General features: G+C 37.3%; 1 protein-coding gene across 1 annotated transcript; it reads right to left on the reverse strand.

Annotated features, from left to right (window-relative positions):
- Positions 1–892: 892 nt before the first annotated feature.
- On the reverse strand, positions 893–8,030 carry LOC144016615 (uncharacterized). Its single transcript, XM_077517954.1, has 9 exons — positions 7,526–8,030; positions 6,341–6,515; positions 5,069–5,162; positions 4,845–4,907; positions 4,354–4,381; positions 4,169–4,266; positions 3,914–4,039; positions 3,301–3,547; positions 893–969 (listed from the first exon to the last, which is right to left on the reverse strand). Exons 4-9 carry the CDS (start codon positions 4,905–4,907, stop codon positions 893–895), a joined length of 639 nt encoding a protein of 212 aa, XP_077374080.1. The 5' UTR covers positions 5,069–5,162; positions 6,341–6,515; positions 7,526–8,030.
- Positions 8,031–19,410: the final 11,380 nt, after the last annotated feature.

A 19,410-nucleotide genomic window follows, 5' to 3' on the forward strand; every position in this document is an offset into this window, starting at 1 on the left:
CCCGTTGCTAGCTAGCTGAGCCACGACCGCCATACATCCCACACGAAGGTGACATAGCAACATTCACGTGTGTGAGTCCAGCCCAGCAAAGTTTTTTTTGGACAGCCTCCGTGATTATCAGAAAAAGTTAAAAATGTATGATCCGCACTTTTCATATTCAATGTGTTTAAATGAGACACAAGAGTGACTTTTGTCTCACAAAATGTGATGCGAAACTGCTTATTTCGAGCCATGAGAGACAAGATGTTGAAATAAAGTTTCATGAAACAGTTTATGAAGCGCTTTAAGAACAGGCGTTGCTGTATACAAAGTGCTGTACATAAACATCAGTTTTGCAGTAAACAAGAACAAAGCAAACATTTTGAAGTATTACTTGTGGTGATTGTCTGTACCTGTCAAGCATCTTTACGTAAAAGCGTGATACAATATAAATACAGCGTGTTATTTGTGTTGATCTTATTTTAGCACAGCACTTTGATAATTATTTCATTATCACTTTTATTTCATTATTGCTAACTTTTTGTTTTTGCACTGATGTGCCAAATGGAAGCATTTGGGGAATTACCATAAACAAACATAGAATGGCCTTTAATATTGCTTTTCATTATGATCAGCAATGACCATGAATTAAATTTTAAGAATAAACTCAACAAGTTCAAAATGGTGAGGAGTAGAAAAAAGGCAAACATATTTTGATTCTCAAATATTTTTTCATATACCAGAGAAATGCTTTTTGACGTTACAAATTTGTTGTCAATAACTATTCAGTATTGCACAAAAAGAGGAAAAAGTTGACAGTAAGCCCGGAAATACAAAGTTTGATGTGGTCTCATTGAGGCATCGTAATTAGGAAACTCAATTGTGACAAAGAACGGGACGGGAAGAGGCGTGATTAGTGATGAGAGTTGACTGGTTTGATGCAAACATATGCTTCTTCGTCTGAGCAGCTCGTCACAGACCAAAGACCATCTGCAAGGAAAAAAAAACATTAATGTTGCAACAGCGTTAGATTCTCAGCAAACTTTATTTACTGATTTTACTTACCATCCTCATTAATTGTGACACAATTGCGATCAGGATTGTTGCCATTATTGCAATTATTCCCATTATTGCCATTATTGCCATTATTCCCATTATTGCCGTTATTGCCATTATTCCCATTATTGCCGTTATTCCCATTATTGCCGTTATTGCCGTTATTGCCATTATTGCCATTATTCCCATTATTGCCATTATTGCCATTATTGCCATTATTCCCATTATTGCCGTTATTCCCATTATTGCCGTTATTCCCATTATTCCCATTATTGCCGTTATTCCCATTATTGCCGTTATTGCCGTTATTGCCATTATTCCCATTATTGCCATTATTCCCATTATTGCCATTATTCCCGTTATTGCCATTATTGCCATTATTGCCGTTATTCCCATTATTCCCATTATTGCCATTATTCCCATTATTGCCATTATTGCCATTATTGCCGTTATTCCCATTATTCCCATTATTGCCGTTATTCCCATTATTGCCGTTATTCCCATTATTCCCATTATTGCCATTATTCCCATTATTGCCGTTATTGCCATTATTCCCACTATTGCCGTTATTTCCATTATTCCCATTATTGCCGTTATTCCCATTATTGCCGTTATTGCCATTATTCCCATTATTGCCGTTATTCCCATTATTGCCGTTATTCCCATTATTGCCATTATTCCCATTATTGCCGTTATTGCCATTATTCCCACTATTGCCGTTATTTCCATTATTCCCATTATTGCCGTTATTCCCATTATTGCCGTTATTGCCATTATTCCCATTATTGCCGTTATTCCCATTATTGCCATTATTCCCGTTATTGCCATTATTCCCGTTATTGCCATTATTGCCATTATTGCCATTATTCCCGTTATTGCCATTATTGCCATTATTGCCGTTATTCCCATTATTCCCATTATTGCCATTATTCCCATTATTGCCATTATTGCCATTATTCCCATTATTGCCGTTATTCCCATTATTCCCATTATTGCCGTTATTCCCATTATTGCCGTTATTCCCATTATTCCCATTATTCCCATTATTGCCATTATTCCCATTATTGCCGTTATTGCCATTATTCCCACTATTGCCGTTATTTCCATTATTCCCATTATTGCCGTTATTCCCATTATTGCCGTTATTGCCATTATTCCCATTATTGCCGTTATTCCCATTATTGCCGTTATTCCCATTATTGCCATTATTCCCATTATTGCCGTTATTGCCATTATTCCCACTATTGCCGTTATTTCCATTATTCCCATTATTGCCGTTATTCCCATTATTGCCGTTATTGCCATTATTCCCATTATTGCCGTTATTCCCATTATTGCCGTTATTCCCGTTATTGCCATTATTCCCGTTATTGCCATTATTGCCATTATTGCCGGTATTCCCATTATTGCCGTTATTCCCATTATTGCCGTTATTGCCGTTATTGCCATTATTCCCATTATTGCCGTTATTCCCATTATTGCCGTTATTGCCATTATTCCCATTATTGCCGTTATTGCCATTATTCCCATTATTGCCGTTATTCCCATTATTGCCATTATTCCCGTTATTGCCATTATTGCCGTTATTCCCATTATTCCCATTATTGCCGTTATTCCCATTATTGCCGTTATTGCCGTTATTGCCATTATTGCCATTATTCCCATTATTGCCGTTATTCCCATTATTGCCGTTATTGCCGTTATTCCCACTATTGCCGTTATTTCCATTATTCCCATTATTGCCGTTATTCCCATTATTGCCGTTATTGCCATTATTCCCATTATTGCCGTTATTCCCATTATTGCCGTTATTCCCATTATTGCCATTATTCCCATTATTGCCGTTATTGCCATTATTCCCACTATTGCCGTTATTTCCATTATTCCCATTATTGCCGTTATTCCCATTATTGCCGTTATTGCCATTATTCCCATTATTGCCGTTATTCCCATTATTGCCGTTATTCCCGTTATTGCCATTATTCCCGTTATTGCCATTATTGCCATTATTGCCGGTATTCCCATTATTCCCATTATTGCCGTTATTCCCATTATTGCCGTTATTGCCGTTATTGCCATTATTCCCATTATTGCCGTTATTCCCATTATTGCCGTTATTGCCATTATTCCCATTATTGCCGTTATTGCCATTATTCCCATTATTGCCGGTATTCCCATTATTGCCATTATTCCCGTTATTGCCATTATTGCCATTATTGCCGTTATTCCCATTATTCCCATTATTGCCGTTATTCCCATTATTGCCGGTATTCCCATTATTGCCATTATTCCCGTTATTGCCATTATTGCCATTATTGCCGTTATTCCCGTTATTCCCATTATTGCCGTTATTGCCGTTATTGCCATTATTGCCATTATTGCCATTATTGCCGTTATTCCCATTATTGCCGTTATTGCCGTTATTGCCATTATTGCAATTATTCCCATTATTAGAACTGTCAAAGTTCTCGAAATCTTCAGCTGATCCATCAGTCCAGACAAAGTTATTTGGCTGCAAAACAAAAGTCACATTTAAATGAGTCACACTTAAAGGTTTAAGGTTAGACAACACTAAACCTCCTTCCTTTAATGCTAGTGACAAGGTGGATTCTGAGACTATATTCAAAATTTGTGAGTGTTATTGTCCTACAACACATTGATTTTTAACGTAAACTACATACATACAAGTGACAAGATTCGATCAGAACTTTGTACTGGTCAATGAACAAATATAAATAGTTTTCCATAAATAATGCATGTTCACCGGCCAGAACACCTATCATGTTGTTTGTTTCATTTTTACAGCTTGGTAAACTGTTTGGTTTTAAAAGACATGTTGTCAGACATTTTAATGGGCATTTTTCAAAATGGCATTTACCTGGTCTCGATCACTGTATCCAATCCAGGCTTCAATATTATCCACTGGAATAAGTCCTTGAACAAATATATTTTCCAAGCTACTGTGGATGGAGACCAGATTCCCACCGAGAATTTCGCAGACAGCCTGATGGGAAAGAGAGAAGAGTTGATTTCGGCAGATCCACCAGACACTTTGGATCAACAGACATATGGATCACTGAATGTAGTAGTAGTAAACTGGTTCGGAACTACAGTATGCAATTGTCTTCCATACCTGTGCATCATCAAAGTCTCTTTCTTCCGCTTGGAAAATGTAGCAGTTACAGTTAAACTGAGTCCAGCCAGGAGGACAGTTGTTGATGGCTATTTTTTCTTATAAACAAACAAAAAAAGGACTGGTCAGTCGAAAAACTCAAAAAGTCTTCATTTAAAAACTATCAATGAGGTATATCTACTAACTTTTCCAAATATTGAAAGAGAAAGACCACTGTGAAGAACAAAAGCACATTGTTAAAATTGGACATGAGAACATCGACACAAATAACACAAATACAGCAAACACCATACAAAATATATATATACATATATCTTTAATATTAACTCATTCACTCCCAAAAACGTATACCTTTTTTAGGTTTTTGTTTGCTAGAGTTTTTGTATGAAGGCTTTGATGCAGTTTCTGACCTGAAGTGGTCGCTTAAAGTGATAGTAGTTATTACAACAAAAAAAAAAGAAAAAAGTGTGCTTCATCTGTTTTATTATGAAACAGATGAAGCACACTTTTTTTTTGTAATAATTACCATCGCTTTCAGCTTCCACTTCAGAAACTGCATCAAAGCCTTCATACAAAAACTCTAGCAAACAAAAACCTAAAAAACGTATAAATATGTCTTTGGGAGTGAATGAGTTAATGTTTAACATTTCAGTCAGCGAGTGCGATTTTGGCTTACAATCCCATGCAGCAGGCCACTGACCACGCATAACAGGAACAACGGGCGAAAAGCAAATGCCATCTGTGCAATGATAAAAAACCCAAACATATTTCTCACAATAAATATTAGCATTACACTTACATCTCACCATGTGAGACAAAAACACATAAAATGCTCAAGTCAAACCATTAGTTAAGTCATATTGAGTTTAAAAAGCAGGATGGGAAGTAGTGTGAAGTTACCTTTGCAGTCGTGTGCCTTAATGCTGACGACGATGACGGTGATGATTCCTTTTATATACAGTACTGGGTCGGCAGTCTTTGAGCGTGTCAAACCCTGTCAAACTCACATGACACATCAGGTCAGGTCCCAAAACAAGGTGATAATTTGCAGTCACGTCTGTCATTACTGGAAAACAAAACAAAGCTCTTCTCAATGATGTTCTCTTGGACAAACAGGTTTTGGACCAACGTGAGTCATTGGGAATGCACATTGTGGACTAATAAATACATATTTTAGTAGTTATCTGCAGTTGGCATTCACCCCACGAGAAGAGAATGTTTAGGCCGTGGGGTGAACCCCCAAAAAGTGCCTAGAAAATTAGTTTCGCTCCACTGTCTGGGCACTACTTGTTCAATGCATTTTTTGATAGATAATACCGTTCTGAACTTTGGGTTAAAAGTTCACCCAATGTTTTCCTGCCCCAATTTTGTCACAAGCCAGAAATGCATATATAGGTAAATAACAAAAAACGAAAATTTTGTGCTGCAGTTTTTGGTTGTAAAACGTCTTACATTAAATTTGGCAACAGAATATCATTCCCAGATGTTATAAATACATGTACCTAACAGATCAGAAACAAGTATTGGTGGTTTGGTGCAATCATGTGAATTTAGATCATTAAATTTGTGCCAAAAAAAACAAAAAACGCTTCAACTGGAAGTGACACCAGCACACGAATGTTACATTTAGCAATGTTTATGTTTCATATATGAAAACAATTTACAACCTACTACGTCATGAAAGGTACACAAGAAGCAGCATACATTGGCCAAAAATACTACAATGCACCACAAACCTGGAACAAGGCAAAATGGACTAGATGAAAATAGATGCATTCAGAGCCCAGATTATTATAACATATAGAATATTTATTAAAGTATCAGATTATGTCATCACAGCATGTTATTTATGCCCGACACACAATAAAATATTAATTAAAAAAAATAAAAAAATCAAATAAAAATCAAATGTGCATTCACAATAAAACCATGGAACTTCAATGGAAAAGCTTTGTTTTGGGCAGTTTTTTTGTGGAAAATGGAATACAGACATTTTTATTTTTGCTTGAAAAGTGTTAAAATGGAGAGTTAACATCTTGATAATGAAACAAACAAAATGGCAGATTTTACATAGATTTTACAGCCCTGCACTGTAAAGTGTCCTCGTATGCCCTGTAATTTTCCAACCTGATGTTGTACTAGCTATGTGTTAATGTCACTTTCTTGGCTTACGTCAGTAGACAGTAGTCAGTAGTTGATGTATCAGATGAGTGAGGTACCCTGTGTAAAAGTTTGTCAGTTGTTGATAATGTCTCTACAAAAACCATTTCAGATTTGTTGCTGGAAAGGGGTGTGAAAAACCAGCTGGGGGAAATCACGCCTGAATCTTCGTTTCAGTATATCCTGCCTGAAATAGAAAATTAAAGGGAAAGATGAGCACAAGATACACATATTCACATCACACTAGGGCTGCTCTATTATGGAAAAAAATACTCATCACAATTATTTTTGTAATAATTGAAATCAAGATTATTCAAAACAATTATATTTGTTCAAATCAAGAAAATATTTAAACATTTGAAAATAAGACAATTACAATCATATGAAACTATAATTATGTAAGTTGCTTTTGGATCCAACAAAATTCATAATATATTATTATTATTATTATTGTTGTTGTTGTTGTTGTTGTTGTTATTATTATTATGTTAGCAAAAATTTGAAGTTAGGGTGCAGTGTGTGCAGTAAGCTAGTTTTGACACAGGTGTGTGGTAAAATAACTCGTGTGGGCGTGCCACAACTCAAAATTATTATTATTAGTGCTGCAGCTATCGAATATTTTGGTATTCGGATATCCTAGTGAAAATTCTAGTGAATAATCGTATATTTGGATAGAAATAAAAATACACCTATAGGCCTATATACTTTCTTGGTCAAAGAACAATTATAAATACAGAAGCCAAAAAAAAAAAACACATTTGCATGTAATAATTAACAACCAACTGTTTTTCATTTTTAGAGAATCAATTTTATTTATTTATTTTTCATCATCTCATCTGCCTGCAGCAACCCGCCTTTACACAAAAAAGAATTACATTATAAGTGTTATTGTCACATCACCTCTTTACAGTATATGCATATCACAGATTTAAGTAAAGTAAAGTGTTTGTTGAGGTTGGTGAGAGAGAGTTTGGGGGAAAGGGAGGGTGTAGCTGTGCCTCTCTATTATGACTGATGGGCACAGGTAACCCGAGTTTGGTAACCACTGTTGGATTCACTCGATAAATCATTCAGCAGCTCACGTTTTTAATAAACTATAGCCTTAAAACTTAACCTAGCAACAAATTATTTTCAGCCCTATACTAAATATCGGTCACATTAATAACAGAAATGGGCACGCGTGTGTGTAGCACATACCTGCTGACAATGTTTCTGCTTTGGCAAGATGATCCCTCTTCCGTGTTCCTTCCAATCCCAGACGAGTATAGTTTGAAATTTATTTTTACAAATGATGCAGATGGCTGGAAGGACGGGGCCAGCTGAAGCGATGGGCAAACCTGAACGGGAACGAAGTTTTTTCACCACTTTCTTTTTAACTTTTTTCTCCTTTCGCTCTTCTTCGCTCGCCGACGTTGTGGTCGCCATTTTTGATATGCGGTTGCTATGGTGAGGAGAACGCAGCAGCTACCTGATTGGCTCATGTGACCTAAATCACACCGCTACCGACCTAATGGCACTACGCCCACACCAGAGATCACTGCGCCTCATCGCAAAATAGTGCCGGGGTTTCACCACCGAAAACACAAAATTTGCGGGTTTTCACAGGGTGAACTCCACGGATTCTTACTTACTACTGATAAATCTATTTTATGAAGTAAAGATTATTTAGTGCCCCTGGTAGTGGAGCGAAACTGAACGAAAACGTGTCTGACCTGACGGCCTAGTTGGGGCTAAAGTGTCAGACGCCCGAAACCCGAGGCTGTTCCAAGCCATTTCCCTTGGATTAACTTTACGCCGCCTCCTACAAGGGAATCTGTGCAAGCAAACGATAATCCGGGATTATGACACATGTACAAAAACACAAACACACATCACACGTGCCATCATCACCATCATTGAAAACAGACTATAATACTTAAATAAGGTCCTCTTTTTCCTCACTATGAACAACAAAGTTAGTAGTTAGTAACCTTCGTTCCTTAAGAGAGTCTGTGGCGGGGGATTGGGTGCTCATACGTGGCTCCATTTAAGAAAACTACGCCCAATCATAAACAAACCGATCACACTACTATTTAAAGCAGAGCTGTTATTTGCTATGGGCAATGTGGGCGACCGCCTACCAGGGCACAATTAATCTGAGGGCGAATATGGGCGCCCTTAAAACCCCCCCCAAAAAACTCAACAAACAAAACAAAACAAAATTCACTAGTTTACTCGCTAGACTAACAACTCGATTGCATTTGGTATTTAGTTGTGCTGAATTAGCAACTATTTTGAATTGACTGAGGCATCAAGTGATGCAACTAATTTAATCCATAGTCAATCTGTTTGGTGTGTAGTGTGTTTGCAACACAACAGTGACGTATATATGGCTGACAACTTGCCAAGTTAACGTTTAACATACTTTGACATGGCTTTTTGGACTTGCCAGCATCAATCAAACAAACAGTTGCACAGCAGATTTGATGATGATAGCATTGATGATTTTCATTACCTATGGCAACTACACTAGGACAAAACATAAGTACAATCGGCGGTCAGAATTTGTAAAATTTTACAATGTCTCTTAAACATATACAACAGAGATAGCAGTGGCGAGCGGTCATAATAAGCTATTAATGTGGTGCATGACCACATCAACCTGCGTCAGTCCTGAATATTTCTGCTTTAATTTTATACCTACACAGCGGTATAAAATAATATTTAATGTTGAAATTAATAATAAAAATACCCCCAGATTTTTCAGCTCGCATATGTGACACTTCAGCATGTCCACTCAAAAAAAGTCACCGCTCGCCACTGATCGATAGATGGATGGATGGATGGATGGATGATAGATAGATAGATAGATAGGAAAGAAAGCTTAAAGCACACTCACCATCACCAGTAGAGGTAGTAAAGTTAGCAAGTCATCCCTTGGTCAAGAGTTTATTCTTGTTTATTTTTTTTGTTTTGCCCTATTGAATTGCTGTATTCAATTTATTTTTTTGCATTTGTTTTTTGTTTTCAGTGCTTAAAGGCACAGTCTTCCGTTTTCACTCAGGAAAATACACTATATTAATACAGGATGTATACACATGAACTCCTTCTCAGTCTACACTTCTGGGCTTCTGGTAATGTGTGGTGGTGATTTTTTTCCTAAACCAGCCTGTATTTTGCCATTTTGTGTTTTGTCAACAGCGGGTCATTTCTGTGGACAGACAGTTGTTTACCCCTCCAGCCAATCGCAGAGCGGGAGGCATGTCGCAGACGGGGACGGGCGAATTTGTCGGCTGCATGACGTCACTCCCGCGGCAATTTGACAGCACGCATGGATTTGTTTTTTTTTCACTCACTCACTCACTCACTCACTCACTCACTCACTCACTCACTCACTCACTCACTCACTCACTCACTCACTCACACATGTAAGCTTGTGTGAGTGAGTGAATGAGTGAGTGAAAAAAAAAATCCGTACGTGCTGTCAAGTTGCCGCGGGAGTGACGTCACGGCCCCGTCTGCGACACGTCCCCCGCCACCACCCGCTCTCCTGAATGAAAACGAAAGACCGTGCTGTGTCAATCATTAGACACAGCTGTATGTAGGCGGCAAACAGGTTCTTCTGTTCAACACCACGCCACACCATAAAAAATGAAAGCAAAATGACAAGCAGGGCTAGAAACATTTGGAGAACGTATTTTATTAGCATCATTTTCATTCTTTGTCAGTCCAGACTGTGGTCCTCACTCACAGAACTGGTCCAAGGCACAAGTCGACTAAGCACACTCAACCAATTAATAGGCTGAGTGAAGTAACAAACAAGTTTCATGATTGAATCAAGGTATTTTTCTTAAAAATGTATTTATTGTTTATTTATTTACTGAATTATTTGCAAATTTCACTGTAATTTCAATTGTTTATTGTTTTTTCTGAACCAATTTTGTCACCTTATTTTTGATACTTCTGTTAAGTTCCGGCATTATTTAATAAGTATTTGCTGTTTATTTTGTAGGCTAGCTGTTATTTTTATACATACACGTGATTATATCTGTTGAAATTAATTCTTGTTTTTTTGGTTAAATATTTTTATTGAAGTGTATACCAAAAGCAGAACATCCAGATTTATGTAAACATTTACAACAGTCATATACACCCACATTTTTTTATTTGCTTATTTAACACTTAAACAAAAAACAGGCAAAAAGAAAATACAATAATAATAATAAAACAAACCAAAACCAAGCAGAATTAAATAAAACAAACAAACAAACAAACAAAAAAACAAAATAAGTGGGGAAGTGGGTGGGGGGGTGGGGGGGGGGGGGGGGGGTTGAGCGTTAACCTGTCTTGAAGAGGTCCATAAAGGGAGGCCACTTGTCAAAGAATTTTGTCAAAGTACCATTTCTTGAATATCTTATTTTCTCAACTTTCAAAAAAGGACATGACATCGTTGGCCCACTGGGTGTGTGAGGGGGCAGTTGTTGATTTCCAGTTGAGGAGAAGGCTAGCAACGACAGAGGTGAAAGCTATAACCTCCAGATCCCTAGCTGAATAACGGAAATAATCGTCGGGGAGACCAAAAATTCCAACATGAGGTGATATGGTTATGGGCCTGGAGAGAACCTTGGACAAAGTATCAAAATAAATTTGCCAGAAGTTAGCCAAGGCTGAACAGGAAAAAAACATATGCGCAAGATCACAAGGTGAAGTTCCACACTTATCACAAACATCAATAGTATTTGGGAAAAATCGTGACAGCCTAGTCTTAGAATAATGACATCTAAATACAACTTTAAATTGAATCAGTGTCAAACGCGCGCAGATCGAAGTTCTATGAATAACCCTCAGTGCAGAGTCCCACCAGTTATCATCAAAAACCAAATCCAATTCACGTTCCCATGCTTCCTTTGTTGACCTAAACACAGACGCATTAAAAGACTGAATAGAATCATAAATTTTAGAAGTTAAAGCTTTTCGTAATGGATCATGTTGCAAAAGTTCACCCCATGGTTGTTCAGGTGGAAGTTGAGGGAATTTAGGAAACAAAAGTTTAGCACAGTTCCTCACCTGAAAATACCGAAAAAGATGTGAGGATAGAAGGTCAAATTCGGTAACCAGGTCGGTAAAAGACCGAAAGGCCCCATCCTTATAAAGATCTTTAAAACATTTAAGTCCCTTCTCCTGCCATGTGACAAAGGTGATGTCAGTAAGTGCGGGTTTAAACACTGGATTCTTTAATAGTGGAGTCAACACCAAGGGAGCCAAAAAATTAAACTGCTTCCTAAATTGAAACCATATCTTAAGGGTTGCGATAACCACTGGGTTGTTGGTAAGACCAGAGGGGTTCGTGGTTCCTGGACCAGTCAACAAGGCAAGAAGAGAAAATGGAGAACATGACTGCGCCTCCAAGTGACACCAAGATACATCAACCATCCCGGACCAAAACGTAATTCTAGCTATATTTGCAGCCCAATAATAAAATTGAAAATTTGGTAGAGAAAGCCCACCATAGAACTTACAATTTTGAAGTACTTTCAGTCCAACTCTGGGTGCTTTACCATTCCACAAAAAATGAGAAATCATTGAGTCTACTTCCTTAAAAAAAACGTTTAGGCAAAAACACTGGCAAGCACTGAAACAAAAACAAAAACTTTGGCAAAACAGTCATTTTAACGGCATTTATTCGACCAATCAGAGTGAGTGGGAGGGAGCTCCACCTTTGAAAGTCTGCCTTCATTTCGGTCAAAAGAGGAGAAAAATTTACACAACGGAGGGAGAGGAAAGATCTGGCTATGCCGACCCCCAGGTACCTAAACCCCGAAGGGCTCAATTTAAAAGGAATGTCAGGCTGAGAAAGCTTAAGTGCTAACTCATTAACTGGATAACATTCACTCTTACCAATATTGACTCTATATCCAGAGAACATGCCAAACCTGTGAAAAAATGAAATGATCGCAGGACACGATTTAATTGGGTTAATTCTTGTTTTTGCACTTCAAATTATTTTTGCATACTTCTGTTGCATTTTATTTATTTTTTTTATCACTAAACATAATAATCCAGATGACACATTTACAGTAAACGCACCACGTACTGGTTTATTTTTTAGCTATTACGGTAGTCGAACTAGAGCTGCTTACTTACTAAACCTGCTAAATTGCACGTTCACATGCACAGTTTGCAGTGCAAAACATATCACTCAGTTACAGAAAATGAATCAATCGAATTAATAATTTTAGGGAAGTCAGCAACTGTGTAAAAGTTGTACTTTGTTTGAGTTAATTTGCCTCAAGCGTCCGGATATAATGCCAAACAATACATTTCAGTTCCAACTAGTGCCAGCACCTGAAAAACTGACCTGGGAGAGGCCAGCATCACTTATCCTTGTGATGTGTAATGCAATGTAATAAAGATCTGAGAGTAGCTTTGTCATGGGTGATATGGCATGAGCACTTCTTCAAGGATGGGCAACTTCAATGATGGCGGGGGCCCTCGGTTTTTCCTCGGCACTGCTGGGGGCCACATAGGACCACATACTTAAGACATAGTCGGCTCGTCTCAACATATACTATACCAGTGTATTACAGTTTTTTCCAATTGCTAAAACACAAAAATGACTTTCATAGCACAATTATTTAAACTGGCACACAGAGAGCAAGACCTCTCCTCAAGTCTCCAAACCTCTTAAAACATTTTCTGCTTTACACACATTTTCCAATTCAAAATGGCACTTTTTGAATGCACTGAACACGATTCACCTGCATAAGACACCACAATCTGACATAAGGTCACATGTTTGCCATTGCAACACACTGCCATTCAAAATCACAATACATGAGCTAACTGGCTAATATATGTGCCGCCTGGCCAAACACTTCAATGCACCTCAATGGTTAATTGTTAGCACCTCAATCAGAAAGTATAAGCAATGAACTATAAAAAGACCACATATGAACATTTTTTTCCCCTCATTTTTTTTACAACAACAATGGAAGACGTGACAGAGATAGAGGAAGAGAGGCTGAGAATGAGTTGGGGGGGGGGGGGGGGGGGCGGTGGACGTAGAGCTGGACAATGTGAAGCGAGAGGTTGCCTAATTCTTGGTTTTGGATGGATGGATGGATAGATAGACTGAGTGAGTGAGTGAGTGAGTGAGTGAGTGAGAGAGAGAGAGAGAGAGAGAGAGAGAGAGAGAGAGAGAGAGAGAGAGAGAGAGAGAGAGAGAGAGAGAGAGAGAGAGAGAGAGAGAGATAGATAGATAGATAGATAGATAGATAGGTGGGTGGTCAGGCAGGCAGACAGACAGACAGACAGACAGACAGACAGATAGAGATATTTTTTCCTGCAATTTTCTTTCTCAGTTTACTGTTTTGTGAACATATATTTGTTCACTTCAATGTAAACATATCTTCTGTGCATATGTCGTACTGACTTGTGAAAAATAAAAAAAGTCAATTTAAATTGTTAAAAAGTTTGAACAACGTGTGTATATTCAAATATGTCTGTGCTTGTGAACAATCTGAATAATTTTCTACAATTTGAACTATTTTAGTATTACGTCAAAGCATACTAAAGATGACAGTGCTGTGCATTATGCCCATCAGTGGGTAGTTAATGAGACATAAATCTGGTGGCATGCATGACGTGTGTCCACTTGGTACAAAAGTTTGATTTTGGCAAAGCTATATGTAGTTTTGGTTGCAGTGCTTCATTTTGGAGGATATGAGAGGGGTTTTGCAATTCGGGTGTGTGATTTTGTGAATTGTGTTATCATTTTGATAAAACGAGCTTAGTTTGCAAAATTGTGTTTTAGCAATTGGAAAAAACTGTAATGTGTTTGCGGCTTCAACAGGGAAGCTCACTCTTCCCTCACCCCAGCAACTTCGTCTGAGATCCCAGACCAACCGGAAGACACCGGGCCCTATTTTAGACTGGCACCCGTGCACTTGGTGTAAAAACGGGCACAACTTCATTTTGGTGCCCTGCTAAGTCTAGTCTATAGCGTTTTGTGTTGTGTTTTGTTGTTTTGTTTTGTGTTTTGTTGTTTTGTGTTGTGTTGCACTTCACTGGGCGTTCCGGCTCACGGAGCTGCAATTTGATCAAAGATTGTAGACTGCCACATCTCCCGTTTTGGTGACAAAAAGTAGACTACATTTTAGACTTACACAAAAATAGGGCTATACTGAGATTTTGGTGGATTAATGGTGCAAGCAGACAGATTCGGCACTCCACGGACGTCTGGTTGACATCATATTTCATTCATAAATATGACAACAATGTGAGACAATCACGCTCAATAATTGTAGAAATTAATTCATTGAGCAAATTATGATAACACCACCCTGGCCACGTGGCATAACTGTGTTATATTACGGTATTATTACCATCATCATCATGAAGTGATCTATAGAGGACCAAAAGTGCCAACATTAAATAAATAAATATACCATTAAATAATTAAATAAAAGTGTCATTAATTAATTAAATGTGTCATTAATTAATTAAATGTGTCATTAATTAATTAATTTCCCTGTGATTATTTATTTATTTATTTATTCATTCATTTATTTATTTCTCTATTTAATTATTTCATGGTCGCTGTTTTGCGGTGTTTCGTGAATTTATTTTATCTGTCAAGCTCGCCCGTCAAAGTTAGTGGGCGGGGCTGAGGCCTGATTCACTTAAATCTTGTCTAAGCGACTGCTTCGGCCTGAAGTGGTTGTCAACATGGCGGCTATGGTGATCGATTTTTTGCTGATTTGAGTGATCGAGGCTTGTTGTTGTGCAAAACCAACATCAAAATAAAAGCGATATTTCTTTTATTTCGATAAAGTACAATTTTGCCTTGTAGGCGTTTCCATTGAAGACTAATTTGCTTCTGAGGCGTAGTTCTCGTAATGTCCCGCCTCAACTCTCGCGAGATCTCTCAGTTCATGTAGGCGGTCGCATCATGCAACGTCACGAGAATAAATTGTTTGCGTGTTTCAGACTTTATACATTTAAGGGATTTTAAATATATCTCAAATTCTATTAGAAAACATATTATAGATAGATGCAAGGAGATTTAAGAAGTCTTTGTTTATGATGCCTGGAAACAGCAGTGGCGCGGGCAGCAAGTCAAACAGCGACATCTGCTGGCTTTTAGGTACACACGTTTGGAATGTGATAGATAGAAGTTGGTGTGAATATTTGAATGTATTCTTTACTATTGAGATAGGGTTGTTCTGATTTTGTTATGTGAGGTTATTGTATTGTCATGTCCGCTTTTAACTTAACAGTTTTTATCAGTTGCTAAAACACCAAACCCCATTCGATGAAGCAAATTCTCAGTTTCCCAGACTAATTTCTGGAATGAAACACTTTTTTGACCAAACCTTACACACGGTTCAGGCTTAGACCCAATTCTCAAAACTCATCCACTCTTTTTGGATAAAACTTAAACACATTTCACACTATTCCTAAATTATTTTGCCCTAAGACTAATGCATGTTTTTTTTGTTAAAAGTACCCATTTTGACTCTATCATGTTTTTTGATTGATTGATTGATTGAATTATTGAACATAAAAACAAACATCAGAGAAACAAAAGTTAAAAAAGAAAAGAAGAAAAGAAAAAACAAAAAACAAACTCATCATTGTTTACATGTTCAAAAGGGAGTAGGAAGAAGTTAACTTATTTAGTCCAACCCCTCATACATTATACATTTAAACTTATTTCATTATTGATACAATACTAGGTTAATATTTTTAAAAATAAAATGATGCGTGCATTATCCAGCAACATATATACATGAAATTCCTAAACATATACCATAATACATTTATAAATCATATACTCATACTCATTATATACAATTTTCATGCTCTTATTTGACAAAAGTAATTTTTTTTAACTTTGCATTTAAACATTTTTTTTTTAACTCAACAATTGAGTCACATCTTTTCAAGTCAATTCCCAGATTATTCCACAAATTAACACCTTTTACAGAAACACACCTTTGCTTAATATTTGTTCTTGTTTTGGGTTTTTTGTACACACTTGTACCCCTTATATCATAAGGACTGTGTCTAATTTCAAACAATGTCTGAGTAATATAGCAGAGTAGATTGTTATATACTTTGTACATTATTTGTGCTATTTTAAACTCAACCAAGTCATAAAATGTCATTGTATTTAATTTGATAAATAATGGATGTGTTGATTCTGTATATTTTGAACGATTAATAATCCTTATGGCTCTTTTTTGCAAATTGAAAACAGAGTTAGTGTTTGTTTTATATGCAGTCCCCCAGATTTCCACACAATAGGTCAAATATGGTAATAATAATGAACTATATAATATATATAATGAGTTCATGTTCAGGACATCCTTAGTTTTATAGAGTATCCCGATGATTTTTGACATTTTCCTTTTAACATTTTCTACATGTGGCTTCCAACATAATTTATCATCAATAACTACTCCAAGGAATTTATTTTCATACACCCTTTCTATTTCATTTGAATTCACCATAATTTTAACTTGGTTAGTAATTTGTCTAGTGCCAAAAACTATGTTTGTTCATGCATGTAAAATAAACCTCTGTTGACTACCTACCCTGGATGCTCTGTGTTAGATTATTTTATGTCGTGTCTAACAAATGCTCTCATGGTGAATATATTTTGACTTACTGTGTGTATGATCTGAATATATTGTTCGGATTTGAATACCGGATAATAGGTTTTGAAGTGAAAAGTCACGGCTTTTGTGAAAATTGTTAGAATTTTTGTGTTTGTGTTTAAGGTTTTGAGAAAATGGGTACAGGTTTCAAGAAATGTGTATTAGCAATTGAGAAAGACTGTAATAAGATGGTTAAATTATTATTTTTATTTTCGTGTTTACGAATACCCTTACCATTCCATGTTACTATTTTATAACTTTTGCATTGCTCGACCTGCTTCTCTCCCTCCTCTAATTCCTCTTCCTCTGGCTCTGCCTCTATCCATTGCGCTTGTTTGGACTCTCCAGCAAACTGTACACTGAACTTGAGTTTATAGGTGTGGTCACATCATTAGCAACAAGTGTATTCAATTTTTGAGTTGTTGTGTGAACGCCAGTTAAGTCCGTTGTGTTCAAATATTGTTGACTTGTGGTAAACATTTTGTATCGCATGAGAGCAATTTGTGAATTGTGTCTTCATGTAAAATGTTTTTATGGCATTGGAAAATGAGGGGTTACATTTATTCAATGTGTTTAGACAACTGGTCATTCGGTTCAGAGGACTGGCATTTGGGTTTTAGTATTTGAGAAAATATCCCAAGGAGAGCACGCTGGCAGACGTCTAACCAACCCCCTCGCTCATATCCACCAGCCCCCCAACAATTATGGTCATTGAAACACACACACTCAAACTGTGACAGAGTTCTAGTGTCTCCAACAAGCCTCAGAAAATTCTCACGAGTGTAGGGACATCTCCCCTTTCTGCTACGCATACCTCGCTGCTACGCATATATGCTCTATGCAGAGCATGTATGTGATGGACTCAAAGCCACACACCGTTACGCCTATAGGTAAGCTTAATTAGTTTTCACTTGTCACCACTTTTCAAATCCTTGAGAAAATGTTAGCTAGGATGTTTCAACTATCGGTTGCTGCATAAAACTATCATAAATGGATATCTGTGTAGATGTTTTTTTAAAGAAGCAGTTTTGGAAATGTCTTCTTGAAAACCAACATTACAGTTACCGTTTAATCTTACACTGTTCAGCTCTCATGCAAACGCACACACGCATACACAGGCCCCTCATGCTCAGACATACATTTGACCTCCCCGTGAATCTTTGACTGCCTCTGCTTCCCCCTACTCACAGGAATATTGAACAATCGCCTTTCTCAGACCAAAAATGGCGCTCATTTTAACCAAGATAGGAGGAACCCCCCGATATTTTCTCTTCCTCCTCCTTCAGCCTAATTTAATTTTATGACCAGCAACCCCTCTGTTCTCACAGGGGTAAGGAGACTGATACCGCTGATGACCTGCTCACCATTTCCTTTTGTAAAATTGATACTGATATAAATGTAACCGTCAGAGTACATGCTTGTTTTTGTAATATATTTTAGGAAGCGTTGTCTTTCAAACTAACAACATTATAGCCATCGTTTACCTCACACTTCTTCAGCCGCCCGTCTGTCCTCACACTTCTTTGACCCTCATGCAGCCATACATGCGCGTACGCACACACAAGCACAGACATACATTTGACCTCCCCATGAATCTTTGACTGCATCTGCTTCCCCCCTACTCACAGGAATATTGAACAAAAATGTCAGATAGTAACTATATCAGTAAGGGGAAATTATATAGTTTTATCCGTTTATTTTCAGATTCAACCCCAGCAGTCACGAACGACTCTTACAACATTTTTACATATAATGTATAACTTCATGTTAGAGTTTTTTAATTTCATAATACCAACCACCGTATCACAGTTTAACCTTACCTTATACTTCTTGTTTTACAACCTCTAAAATACAATCTTTGAGCCGTGTTTGCGCATGCTTTTCCCCCCTTCACCATAATAGTACTTTTCCCCCGGCGGTTTTACCCATACTAAACCACTCCCTCCGATCACGTCATTCAATCTCATTATTATTCACTCAATCTAGGGGGCGTGCACCGGATCCGGAAGTTAACCAAACAATTAGCATTTGAACCCGGGTCAGCCATGATATCTGCAAAAACAGGTAGGAACACCACCTACACATCATCCATCTTCATTAAGGGGTCATTAATCTTCATTAAATGACATCAGGAAGTCATTAAGGGTCATTCATCTTCATTATATAACACCTGGAAGTCATTAAAGGTCATTCATCTTCATTAAACGACATCCGGAAGTCATTAAAGGTCATTCATCTTCATTATATAACACCTGGAAGTCATTAAAGGTCATTCATCTTCATTAAACGACATCAGGAAGTCATTAAAGGTCATTAACCCTCATTAAATGACATCTGGAAGTCATTAAAGGTCATTAACCCTCATTATATGACATCTGGAAGTCATTAAAGGGTCATTAATCTTCATTAAATGACATCAGGAAGTCATTAAGGGTCATTAAT

The sequence above is a fragment of the Festucalex cinctus genome, chromosome 3 (assembly GCF_051991245.1).
Source record: "Festucalex cinctus isolate MCC-2025b chromosome 3, RoL_Fcin_1.0, whole genome shotgun sequence".
Classification (NCBI taxonomy): domain Eukaryota; kingdom Metazoa; phylum Chordata; class Actinopteri; order Syngnathiformes; family Syngnathidae; genus Festucalex; species Festucalex cinctus.

Excerpts from the sequence above, each read along its gene's own strand:
- LOC144016615 (XM_077517954.1), bottom strand. The coding sequence starts at position 4,907 with ATGGCATTTGCTTTTCGCCCGTTGTTCCTGTTATGCGTGGTCAGTGGC. Across the intron at positions 4,040-4,168 it reads GAGACTTTGATGATGCACAG|GCTGTCTGCGAAATTCTCGG; the intron begins GTATGGAAGACA and ends CTTTCCCATCAG. Across the intron at positions 970-3,300 it reads TGGCAATAATGGGAATACCG|ATGGTCTTTGGTCTGTGACG; the intron begins GCAATAATGGGA and ends TTTTCCTTGCAG.